This window comes from Nannobrachium achirus, assembly GCF_963921795.1.
Source record: "Nannobrachium achirus genome assembly, chromosome: 1".
Lineage (NCBI taxonomy): Eukaryota > Metazoa > Chordata > Actinopteri > Myctophiformes > Myctophidae > Nannobrachium > Nannobrachium achirus.
In genome coordinates, this window is record NC_137810.1 from 27,959,218 (window position 1) to 27,972,490 (window position 13,273).

A 13,273-nucleotide genomic window follows, 5' to 3' on the forward strand; every position below is an offset into this window, starting at 1 on the left:
GTATAAGCTGCTTTTGTATTTTTAGTCAAAGCACTGTTTTTTTAGTCAGCCTTTACTCTCTCTATCTCTCTCTCTCTCTCTCAATCTCTCTCTATCTGTTGAGAATTCTCTCTTCCTCTTAAAAAGAGGAAACGTGGGTCTTTACTGTTACACACAACTTCAACTGATGTCGATTTCCTCCCCCCTACTTAAGTTTTTCTCTTTTCTTGATTGCCCATGCATCACGTTATATCTCTATGTAGTTGTTGACGTGTTTGTGTGCGTGTGTTTGTGTGCGTGTGTTTGTGTGCGTGTGCGTGTGTGTGTATGTGGGTGGGTGTGTGTGTGCAAGAGAGTGCATGGGGGTATGTTTTGCTATCTGTACTGTAGGAAGAAATCAGCCATTTTGGATGCTAGTTGAGGGTGCATCAGGAAATATGGCCTAAACCAATCAAAGCCCTTAACTGTGGAAATTGGCAAAAGTACGGTGCAGTCCGGTCTCATAGCCAATGAATCGAAAGCCTTTTAACCATTGGATAAAAGTTTGCTTACTGGTGCATACCAATTATAATATTGAATATTATTGAAAGCCATACAACCATTAATGGACATTTCCTAGCTCCTTTGTGGCCTATTGTTTCTCAACCTTTTTTGGGCCAATACCTCCTATCCAATTTGCAGGTCCCTTAGCGCCTCACACACTCAATGAAAGGGTAAAGGCTTTATTTTTAATTGTGTATTGTATTGTGTTGCTTATAGTCTATACATGCCTGACATCCCTGTAACACAGTGCTGTGAGAGGGACCTGAAGGCCTGGAAAATATTACCTCCAGCCCTACCACCCCAAACTTCTCTGTACGCCCCCCTGGGGGCTGTACCGCCCAGTTGAGAAACACTAGCCTAGAGCAGTGTTTCTCAACATGTTTTGGTCACTCGGGCACTCTTTTCATGTCCCAAGAATCCATGGGCACACTAACATAATATGGGGGTGTAAATCTTGTCACCGTCGGGAAGAAACCTTGTATCTCCAAGTGTCAAATTTGTACGTTTCTTCGCAAAGCAAAGCCCTGCTTCATCATACAAGGCTGTCGCACAAAAGTAGTGAAAACAGCAGATCTACAAGCACACAACTAAAATGATAAATACAATACTGTCTTTCAAGCAGTTTCAAGGGGCACACTTTACCCACCAAAGGTCCCCAGGCACAGTGGTTGAGAAACACTAGCCTAGAGGAAGGCTGTTTTGTTTTTGGTCCCAAACATACTGTACTAGTGGAACCGGTCTATGTATAGGATTAAAAGGCATTCAAAACCATTGACTGTTTTGAACTTTTCAGAGTTAAAAGTAACCAAATACATTTTATTTTGTGCTGATTTTCTTAGTATCTGAGCTATAATAAGGCTTCCCTGAGCTTACTCCAGATGATTCCACACGGACAGAACCACCACGCTTTAATCACAGCTCTGTTACCAAAAGCAATAAAAAAAAGAAACAACCTGTTTATGACACTTCTCCCCACTCTGCCCTTTTGCTCTCGTCTCGTTTCGTCCCGTCATCGCCTCAGAATTTAGCTGACTGTGCACCGTGCACAAATTAATTTCCGCTGCAGTCGGGCGGACGTGTTGTAGGCACAGTATGGTATTGCGTACCTTATTTTTGGCCTCTCATCTGGGATCCTGTGATGTCTTATGAAGTCACTGCCATCTCCCTTCTTTGTCGCTCCTGGACACCAGGGCACTGAATGGGCATTTATAAATAACATTTATCTTTCTTAGAGTGAGTTAGCCTCCAGTATTCACTTCCTTTCAAGCAGCCATTAGAAGAGACAGCTTGTTTAACTGTTTGTAATCTGCATCAGTGTTTTCTCCCGTCAAAGTTCTATAAACAAGGAGAAAAACATATCCAACATTCTGGTTTGTCTGCTGTTTCTTCAGTTGTCAATGTTTAGTAAGATTCTGCTGGTGAAATGGAACTGAATATGAATTCCTATCCAGAGGGTTAGTTTCAATCTAATTCATATAATATTGAGAGGGAGTTGTAGACAAATGAAGCGCATTTCAGACGGACGGCGGTTGTCGCGGGCGTTCTTGCTTTGATCAGCGGGGATTGCACCGCAGTGGAGACACAAACACAATCGCTCCGTTGGGTGGTATTTAACAAAGATGACCACAATCCAGCTCTTGCTGCCCGCGAGCATAAATGAGCACGCGCGCGAGAATTTCACAGGACCTCGCCCGCTCACCTATCTGCTCCTCAACCTCTCTGTGCGTCACAAACAATCGCCCGCCTCTCATTGAAAATGAATTACTAAGGCGCGTCAACCGCCTCCAGTCTGAAAGGCGCTTAAGGCTCTTACAGATGAGTATCTAATAAACACGTCCCATATGCCATTGTTCACATAGCCCACAGTATTTCATGTCTTACAAGCTAGTTGTATGCATGTTCTTGTCCTGCTGACAATTATGTTTAAAAGCAATATTCCTTTTGTTTCCGTGGAAAAAAGCTCACGCAGACCATTTATCTGAGAATGCTGGTCAATAATGTATTGTATAGCCATGTATTGTATATCTACTTGAGTTTCTCCCCATTGGGATAAGACCACATCCAGGTTATTGAACAGAGAATGGTAGGTTAACATGCTCTCAATCAATTATGGTATACTTAGTTATCACTAGTAACAAATGGATATACAGTACATGCATAACAGAATGCCTGTAAACCTCCTGGACAAAAACACAACGTAATAATGAACCAAGAAGAATGTTTTTCTATTCATGTCCCATGAATTGTGCTCAAGTCAGCTCAACAATGTTGTGCTGCTCTCCCCCGTCATGTTTTTTGTTAGTAATTTGTTTTACTTTTTGTCACCGTCTTTTTTTTATCTCTTCATCCAGTTAACAAATATACTTCCCTGCTGATGCATTTCCTGGGGTGATAATATATCAAGCTTTGAACCGCTAGAGAATTTCGTAATCACATAAATGTGGTGCAGTGTGGGATGAAATTGGATGTTGCTAGCATTTGACACATTGTGGGAGAATGCATGGACCTTCATTGGCCACCCTTTAGATGCAGTTCTATGTTGAGTGACACTGGATAGTTAGCGTTGTTTTGATTGAATTCATGTCACAGATTTTACCTGTGGTCAATTTATAAACCCTGTTTTTGCATCTCCCCATGAGAAGCGATTCTCTTAATTATTTTGGGGACATAAAATAACTGTGTGAGAGCCATGCCTTGCTCTCAACAGTTAGAGCCTTTCTGAATCGTATTAACACAACATCTAACCTATTTAGACAGAATTGAGAGTGATGCGCTCCAGTGGACAAGCTATCTGACAGTGGCCTGGCTCCCAGCCACAGTTTGATTTGCCTCCTGGTGTGAGCAGACGAGAATTTGCCAGCTGGACTCACTCTCTGCCAGATGACATGCCCGCTCCTCCACCACCTCTCTAAAAGGCCATGCTTGGGAGGAAATAAAAATGTGTGTGGCACCTTAAACTAGCAGAGGGGACTGAGTGTGCACACAGATGTCCTTACTAGGCACGGATACAGTATCTGTGTGTGTGTGTGTGTGTGTGTGTGTGTGTGTGTGTGTGTGTGTGTGTGTGTGTGTGTGTGTGTGTGTGTGTGTGTGTGTGTGTGTGTGTGTGTGTGTGTGTGTGTGTTAGGGATGGGACGATATGAAAATGTCATATCACGTTTATTGTGACAAAAGACATCATGATTTATTTTTCTAAATATCCCCAACATCCATTATCCTGGGGCGGAACATTTGCCAAAGAAATTGCAGATCTACAAGCTTGTGAGCTTGTAGATTGGCTATTTTTTGGCAAAGACATTTGATAGAGAGTGAAAAAAGGACTGTGTCAAGTACGTATATTATAAGTATCTTTTACCAATTATAGAGGGTTTAAGTGGTACCGGATATGCAGCTCGGCAAATAAAAGGTGAATTGATCCCAGTTCATGACGGAATATGATATCACGATAAATTAAATCTCCACAATACGATTATCGTGAGTGTTTTTTGTCACGATAAACGATAATATCGCTTATCGTCCCATCCCTAGTGTGTGTGTGTGTGTGTGTGTGTGTGTGTGTGCGGATCAGTGCACATGCAAGTTCATACAGACCCTCTCTCTAATGGAGGGGCCTCTCTGTCAGACACTGTCTTCCTGCTGGTCTGTATTGCTGACTGTCTGTCCTGATGTGTTCAGGCAGCCATGTCTGTTGCTTCGGTGGCAGTTCCACTGATTGTATTAGCCTTTTCCTTCCTTTGCCTTGCCCACTCCACAGTAAAGCCATTACAGCTTATGAACCTGCTAATGTTCTCCTATTGCCTTTAACAGGAGTATTGTGCACTCCTGTGTTTGTGTGTTTTCTGTTGTGTGTGTGTGTGTGTGTGTGTGTGTGTGTGTGTGTGTGTGTGGGGGGGGGGGGGGGGGGGGGTAACATTACAAAAAATCTATTCCTTTCAAGTGCGGGGCAAGCAGAGAGAGAGAAAGAGATGGCATGGATTGGATCACATTTTTCATCTGAATTCCATTTCCCTTTCTTTCTCCCTGTGTCTCCTCTCTGGTTATGTGTGCCACACACTGCATAATGCACCTTGAGCTGTCACACGCACACGCACATGCACACACGCAAGGACATATACAACAGGCTCTTCCAGCAGTGTACTTCCACCAGTCCAGATCTGTGGGTTTCAGCTGTCTGCGAGGTGATTTCATGGGCCCACATGAATTAAGTGATGCAAAATTAAATATTTTTAAACAAATGGCATGAAAGAAATGTACACATTATATTATATTATAATGATATTATATATGTGTGATTAGTCTCTACTAACCATGATGACCTCATAACATAAGGTCATGGTTAGTACTGTAGCTATGATCACAATGTAAATGTCAACTTGAGAGTGGAAAAATGGATTTTGGATTTTAGAGTGATAAACCAGTGATTCTCAAAGTGGGGTCTGGGGGTCCCCAGGGGTTCTTGCGGGCGTTCCAGGAGGAAAGATTTAACAATTTTGGAATATGTGTTTCCTTATAGCCTGGTTAACCATCCCGGTCGCGTGAATTCACATTATCATGTGTCTTCTGCAGACCAGTCTGGCCCCAAGAGCTGTGTGGGCTTTTTGAAACCGAAACGTGGAAGAGCCAATCAGCTTCTGTGCTCAGCGTAATGTCAATTCACGAGACCAGGATTTCTTTACCAGGCTACTTTTCTTAAGGGGTCTGAGTCTCTACAAAACCTTTTCAGATGGGGGTCCACGGCCAATTACACATCAATTCAAGGGTCCTAGACATTATACCACTGTAATAAACTGATGAAGACTGCGATGTGCATTCATAGTACTTCCACTTACGGCCTTCTGTGACATTGTTTTGCATCCATAGAATCAGATTTTCTTCATGTACTGAATGTGGCCATCTTGTATACTTATACAAGTTAATCCTTTCAAGTTATATTGCAGAGATAGGCTTGGGATTCTTTATCTGTGCATGTCTGCATGCCATCATCCAGTTAGAACATCTTATGGTGATTGCAAACAAAGGCACCTGGTTCCCTACTACAGTATGTATGGGCAATGGAGTACACAGGTAGCCTTTGTACTCCAGAGAACAAACCTGTTTCTTTATTTTGCTAGTGAAGTTTTAATGCTTGTCTAAGCAGTAATAGTAATAATCAGACTTGTGTGACTAATCTTTGATCACTAGCTTACATAAAAACGACAACCTTAAGTTGTGAGATGAGGAGCTCTATTTTGATCGTCTTAAAGGACCACTTCACCTCTGGGACAAACAGATCTTATTTTATTGTTGTTTGGGACACGATCAACACAATTATTATTTTTTTGTGTTCAATCTGTGTTTTTAGATATTTTTGTATTTCAGCATGCTACAAAGCATCATGCTTTGTAGCATGATATTGCATCATCTGATGCATCATATGATGCATATGACCAGTTCTGAAAGGTCCGGTTCAACTACAAAATGACATCACTTGCATCTTCTGAAAAGCATTAACCCGAATTAGAGTTCGGAAAGCTGCACGTCAGAAAGTGTGGTGGTCGGAGACAGTATGGACAGGCCTTTAAGTCAAGGCATAAGAGCTGGTAATTAAGACAATCAAAATAGAGCCCTATCTTTGTTCCTAGACTGTCGGCGTTGCCAGGGAAACCTTTAGAGAAGCAGATCACATAACCTTACATACTTACTGACCTAAATGTAAACACGTTGTTCCATACACAACATAACCTTACATACTTACTGACCTAAATGTAAACACGTTGTTACAATCACAACATAACCTTACATACTTACTGACCTAAATGTAAACACATGTTGTTCCATACACAACATAACCTTACATACTTACTGACCTAAATGTAAACACATGTTGTTCCATACACAACATAACCTTACATACTTACTGACCTAAATGTAAACACGTTGTTACAATCACAACATAACCTTACATACTTACTGACCTAAATGTAAACACATGTTGTTCCATACACAACATAACCTTACATACTTACTGACCTAAATGTAAACACATGTTGTTCCATACACAACATAACCTTACATACTTACTGACCTAAATGTAAACACATGTTGTTCCATACACAACATGGAAACTTCAGATCTTATTGGCTAAATATCTGACATTTATCTTTTGGGTCCATCTAGCCTTTAATCCATCTCCCCAGGTCTTACTAAAATGTTCACGCCCTCTATGACAGTGGTTCTCAAACCTTTTCAGAGACCCCCAGATAATGGCCACAGACCCCGATGTGATAAGACGTTTCTCTTTCTTTTCTTTATTTTTGCAGATCTACAAGCTCACAATATGCGACACGTTGTCAGCTTGTAGATTTAGACCATTTTCAATACTTCCTAAAAGTGTTAGATTAGAAAATGTTTTTAAATAATTCAGAAAGATTAGGAAAAATATATATATATTTATACGCCGCAACCCATAAAAATAGGTCTGCAACCCTAAAATGGGTCCCGACCTATTGCTGGGGAGACACTGGTGTACAGTAGGATGTCACAAAGCTGCTGCAATACAGCTACTCAAGTAATTGTGACTTTTGGGACGTTGTGATTACTGTATAGATATAGTTCTGCTGTGGATTTTGCTTTGTACAGTTTGCTTTTAAATTGTGGATTTTCTTTTTCTGACCTGAAATGTACTGTAGATTTTGCAATATTTTATATTACAAAAATATTGATATTGTTTTACTGTGAATAAGGTATTTCTAGAAGCAATTGAATTTTAGCATGCCACTATAGTGTAATGTACAGAACAAAGAAAAACAGTTTTCGATGCTTTTGGACTTGTGACAACACAAAACACCGTGGACATTGATTTTATTTATTTTTCATGGTGTATTTATGTACAATTCATCCCATGTCATACTTTTGTCTTATTCTTTTGAAAAATATATATTTGTTTCTTTTCTCTCTCTCTCTCCTCTTTTGAGCAGAAGGAATTGTCTTTTACATTCCTAAATAAAAAGTGGACTGAAACCAAGTGTGTTCTATCTAAAGTATGATGACTGTTGCCACCCACCCCCACGCCCATCCCCCGTCCAAAAACACATTCACAGTAAAAGTAGAACTGACCGCTCACAACCTGCAGTGAAGTTGTGACATTTTGTAGCCGTATGGCTCTTGGCTTCATTCAACACAGATGGGCCCTGTCCGAAATTGCAATACTAACATAGTTAGTTCAGTATGCCAAATTACTTTTTAGTATGCTTAGTACAGTAGCCACTAGATAGTATGTGAGATGCATACTAAATTCAGGCAATTATATACTGTAGGCCTCGTCCAAAATTCCATACTAACATACCATTTAGTATGCTAAATTACTTTCCAAAAGCTTAGCAGCTTGTACTAAATAGTGCATGAGATGCATACTAAATAGACAATTGTATAGGCCCCGTCTGAAATGACATACCAACATACTATTTAGTATGCCAAATTACATTTTAGTATGCAACTTAATAGTATGTGAGATGCATACTAAATTCAAGCAATTAAGCAATTTTACAGTATTAAACAGTGAACTCTACATGACTGTAAAAATGGCAAAATGCAAAGCGGTAGCTGCCTGGCTTCTATGAAAATAGCAATGTCGGACTCTGAGGAACAACAGTCATCGGCAATAAATCTCCAATTTAAGTAATACATGTGTTTCACTTGCTGTGAGCTGTGTTATATTAAATGTGTCTTTTTGGTTGGCTGAAATCATAAACAAATTTAAAATAAATTTCACTCCATGGCAAAGAATTGTATAGTACCTTTGGTTTGCCACCAGATGGGGTACTTTCCTAAATATGTAGTAAGTGAAATACTAAACAGTAGGCTGAAAATAGCATACTGTGTAGCATGTTCGTTTTGGACGCAAGCAACCATGGTTTTACCTGGTTACTTGCTAACCACTTGAGCCCTATACTTTTTCGTATTATGAATAGCAAAAGTGTGTACTACTTTTTGCTGTTTTTGAACATGCTTGAATGTTTCTGAAAGTTCTTTAAAAGATTTCTTTTGAAAAATTAGGAATATTTTCAACTACAATGACATGCCCAAAACAGGGACTCCATGGTAAAATGAAGTTAATTAGAGACTACACCCTCTGCTCAAAAAACTGAATAGAACACACTTCCATTCTTTTTTCCAGGCATAATTTGTGTATGAAAAGAAAAAGATAAAATGTTACACGTAATTAAAAACTACATAAGCTTAAATGTTTAACATATACATTATATAAAAAAGACGATTTGTGGGTAATTTTAAAAAGAGCAATTCAGCAAAAAAGAAAAAAAAAGGGGAAAGTCCTATCTTCATCAACAATTCCTATCTTCATCAACTTTCATTTACAGTAAACCCTCACTTAATCTCCATTATGCTCCAATCTTGAAAATGTGAGAACAAATATAGTAATGGGCTCAAACTAGGCTCAAAATAACAATGCATCAGTATTTGTGTTGCTCTAATAAAGACATTGCGAATGAAGGCATAAAGCTAGGATTCAGAATTATAAACACTAAGGTGTCTTCTACTGCCATCAAGTGTCCATAGCGAGCACTTTCTTACTTCCATCTCCTTATCCACATCACCAGGGGTGTCACAAGGGGTAGGAAAGTGGGACTGAGTTACCAGGGCCCAAGGTGGAGGGGCCCTATAGTAACTTTAGCTATTGAAAAATAGCAGATATACAAGCTCGCAGCGCGGCACAGAGTGCCGCGCTGCGAGCTTGTAGATCTGCTATTTTTGAAAAGTCGTGAAAATGTGTGCAAATCTTTGAATATGTATTTTTTAAGCGAACATTTGTAACTAAAATGTTGCTTCCGGGGGGGGTCCCTGGAACTAAATATTTTGAGATGGGGGTCCGTGGCCAAATTCATATCATTTTGGGGGTCCTTCGCATGAAAAAGTTTGAGCATCACTGACATGGAAACATGGGTTTCTTGCACACATTTTCACAATCTTTCAAAAAATAGCAGATCTACAAGCTTGCAGCGCGGCACTCGGTGCCGCGCTGTGAGCTTGTATATCTGCTCATTTTCAATAGTTAACATTCATGGGGGGCCCGCAGTGAATCCTTGTACCCAGGGCCCAGAATTTGGTGTGACGCCCCTGCACATCACACAAACACACAGAAAGTCATTTTTCGTCTACCTGGAGGCCAGACATGACGTTTTGGCATTGCAACACTAATGAATTTGAGTCTTTTGATGATTCAATACAGAGCATAACGCTGAGTGGCTCTGACAGAGACCCTGGAAGCGTGTTGCCTGACTTACCAAAATAGTTACTGAAGTAAAAATAGCCGGTCTACAAACTCACAAGCTTGTAGATCGGTTATTTTTGGAGCACAACTACTGTGTGCACAGCTATGTATAACTCTTTAGTCTTTAGGCTGGACATGCACAAGGAAAAGATGTGGTCGTTTACTCATTGCAGAACAGAACGAGGAGGATCGATGTGTGCTGCACGATCTTTGGTTCTAGTCAGTGAACTTGATATTTTTTGTGGCATTATTTCTTTAGGAGAAAACGTTGAGTTGAAAACCACATTTTTGTGCCTAGTGCGTTACAGCCGTTATTCCATTCAACCATCTTCTTTGCATATCATCCATGTCTTCTCAAGATGGTTATTCAGTGATGGTCAGTGTCCTTCAAAAGGAGCTTACAGATATCCATCACACATCCCCTTCAACTCACTGCAGGCGTGGGATGTGTCCAAGTTTTAAAGTCCTTTCATTGTCGGCATCATAAATGCCAGCAATATAAACACTTCAGTTCAATATATGTAATTACAATAAGAAGGCCCACAGACTATACTGTGTGAGTCTGACTGAGCTTTGCAGTTCAGGTATTTGGCTACTTTTGGAGTACTTTACTTTGTTTAGTGAAAACAGAATCTACAGGGTTATACTTTAAATGCGTCCCAGACAGGATTAAAATACAGTATATCATGACATTCCTTTGCATTTAATATTGGACTAACCTTACACTGAACAGCAAGCGGAGAAAAAAAAAAGAAAGTTCAGCAATTGAAAGTGAAAAGAAACCCGACTACAATGGTGTTTATTCCATAGGGGTGGGGTGGGTGTGGTAGAGCTGGAATGCAGCCTTTTGACCTCTGGTCTCCAAGGATTGTCCATCTTAGTAAAAGTAAAATGACGTTGCGACTGCAGAGACCGATCTGTGTGTGCATGCGTGTGTGTGTGTGTGTGTGTGTGTGTGTGTGTGTGTGTGTGTGTGTGTGTGTGTGTGTGTGTGTGTGTGTGTGTGTTTGTTTTTCAAGTTTCCCTCAAACAGGCACGATGGGTGAAGGAGATCTGATGGTGAAGCCTGATTGACACTCGGTGGTATGACGAGGTGGTTGTAGGACGGGCTAGAAGTGATGCGTGGCTGTACTCAGGGCCTTGCTGAGCCTCGGAGGAGTTGAGGTCAAGGGTCATGGGTCGTAGAGGTCAACGTGTAGGTCAGCGTTGCTGCATGCGGGTCAACGCCTCGATCAGGCCCTGGAAGGTGATCCTCTTCTCGGGGGCGTACTCCCAGCACCTACGCATCAGCTCGTACACCTGGGATGAAAAATTAACAGTTAAGTTAACAGGACATTCTGAATGCTATTGCAGCACTAGCATTGTCTTAGCTCAGGGTGTCGACTAGCGGCCCGAATGGGTCCAATCCTGTGCACGGGATGATGTTGGGAAAAAGGAGCTGAAAAATATTCATGAATAAGAAAGTGAAGCCACTAGTACAGGATTCCTGTACTGTAATTTTTACCAATTAATTTCAAAATATTTCCAGGAATTTCATGACCGTGGGAACCCTGCTAGTAGTAATGTTTTAAAAAAAGTTTGAGATGGACTGGCAGCATTGAGAAGACAGGACTTACTGGCTCGGGACAGCTCTCAGGTTGGGGCAACCTCTGCCCTTGCTCCAGCATCTCCACCAATCGGGTGAGGGTCATTCGACCCTGGCTTTGGCCAATCATAGTGAGTAAGAGCTGTGCAGGGGAACAGACAAAGATGTGTTAGAGGATCAAGAATTCATCAGAGACGTTTTATTCTTGGGTTGCAACAGTTTATTATTTACGTAAAGGCCCGCTAACACGCCCCGAAATTATAATAGTATGATACAGTAGGTCACGTGGTCTATCTGAAAACACTCTGGATCAAATTATCCCATCCCCTGCAGAGCAGCCCCCTCCACTCCCCACCTACCAGTACCAGCCCTCCTGTGCTTATTGAATCCGTAGGAGACGGCCGGGCGGGGAGGAGGAGGAGAAGGAGAGAGACAGACAGCCTCTTACTAACTGGTCTGGACAAATGCTGATAAACACAGCGTTTCCATTTCATCAATAATAGTTAATAGTTAATAGTTTCAATATAAGGAATGATGTTGGGGTAAGTAAGTGATTTGAAGGAGGATATATATATCCTCCTTCAAATCACTTACTTACCCCAACATCATTCCTTATATTGAAACTATTAACGTTATGGAGAACGCATTCTAACGTGATTAACCAGCTGAGCTCTCAGCCATGCCACGATGTCGGAATGGGGACCAGCTAACAACGTGGCTTTATAGTTTCAATATACAGTATACGGATAAAAAAACAACTTCTTGGAGTAAGTAGTGATTTGAAGGAGGTTAGATATATTGACGAAATGAATAGTTTCAGAACCGCTGTTAAAATGGTTTCTCCTCGGTCAGAAACAGACCGTCTTTGCTCTCCCCGTTTTCTTCGTGTGTGTGTGTGTGTGTGTGTGTGTGTGTGTGTGTGTGTGTGTGTGTGTGTGTGTGTGTGGCTGGCTGGCTGGCTCTGAAAGGCATGCTCCGTGTGCGAGTGAGGACAGCGGAGTAAAAGCTAGCGGGGGCTACGGGCAGCGGGGGAAAAGGTGGAAACCCCCCCGCTTGTAGAGCCCTGCTTTCCGGCAAGAGGCAAACCAAATTCTTGTTGTCTCCGCCAGGCCGAAAGGCATGGCCGAGACTATGTTTTGCACCCTGTCCGATTCGTGTTTTTACCTATAACTCCAACGATAAGTGTAAAACGCTGTATGCGCACTCCCTAGAGTTCAAGGAAAAAACTTTGCCCTGTATTTATCACATCTGCCTTTTATAGCGCCACCAGGAGACCGACTTATGTAAAACATTTTTTTTATATTACTCCTTCAGATTTTATTGTTAAGTCTGTACACATGATCTCTATGTCAAGTGATCAAGATGGATACTTCTGCTTTTTCAAATTCCATCCTGATTGAATTCCAAAGTGCAGGATACTGTAGGTCTGTTTTGAACAAAAGGCCTCAAATCCTGAACGCATCGTGCAATGACCCTTTTCACATTGGCCTGTTATAATGCCACCAGTAGGTCGACTTTTGCTAAACATATTTTTGGACACATCATGAATGAAGCGTCTGATTGCCATGAAAGGCGTAAGAAGAAATGCCACCCTTTTCACATGGGCCTCTTATAGCGCCACCAGGAGGCCACAATATGCTCAGCAGAGCACTGCTTCTAGTTTAATCTGTCTCGCCTTGCCTGCCATTTGAGCGTTTTTACTAACCTTTGAAGATCCACAGACTTTTTTTTCTCGTCTCTCTTCATTCCATAAACGCATCTGGGAAAAGATTCCGAGATAAATAGACTTTTCTAAATGCATTTACATGGAGACGGACCGACCGGGGAATTTCAGGATGACGTCATTTCCTGTTGCAATCTGGGATTTGTAGTCCTGGTATCATTCACGGGTGCGGGGG

At 41.3% G+C, this 13,273-nt stretch overlaps 1 protein-coding gene across 2 annotated transcripts in view; it reads right to left on the reverse strand.

Moving 5' to 3' along the window:
- Positions 1-9,267: 9,267 nt before the first annotated feature.
- jak1 (Janus kinase 1) overlaps positions 9,268-13,273 on the reverse strand; it is a 58,969-nt gene continuing 54,963 nt past the window's right edge. For both annotated transcript variants that reach the window (XM_080735582.1, XM_080735581.1), the window contains exons 24-25: positions 11,407-11,517; positions 9,268-11,089 (exon numbers count right to left, since the gene is read on the reverse strand). In XM_080735582.1, coding sequence (XP_080591708.1) covers positions 10,991-11,089; positions 11,407-11,517 — 210 coding nt within the window. In that variant the 3' untranslated portion in view covers positions 9,268-10,990. The remainder of the gene's footprint in view (positions 11,090-11,406; positions 11,518-13,273) is intronic.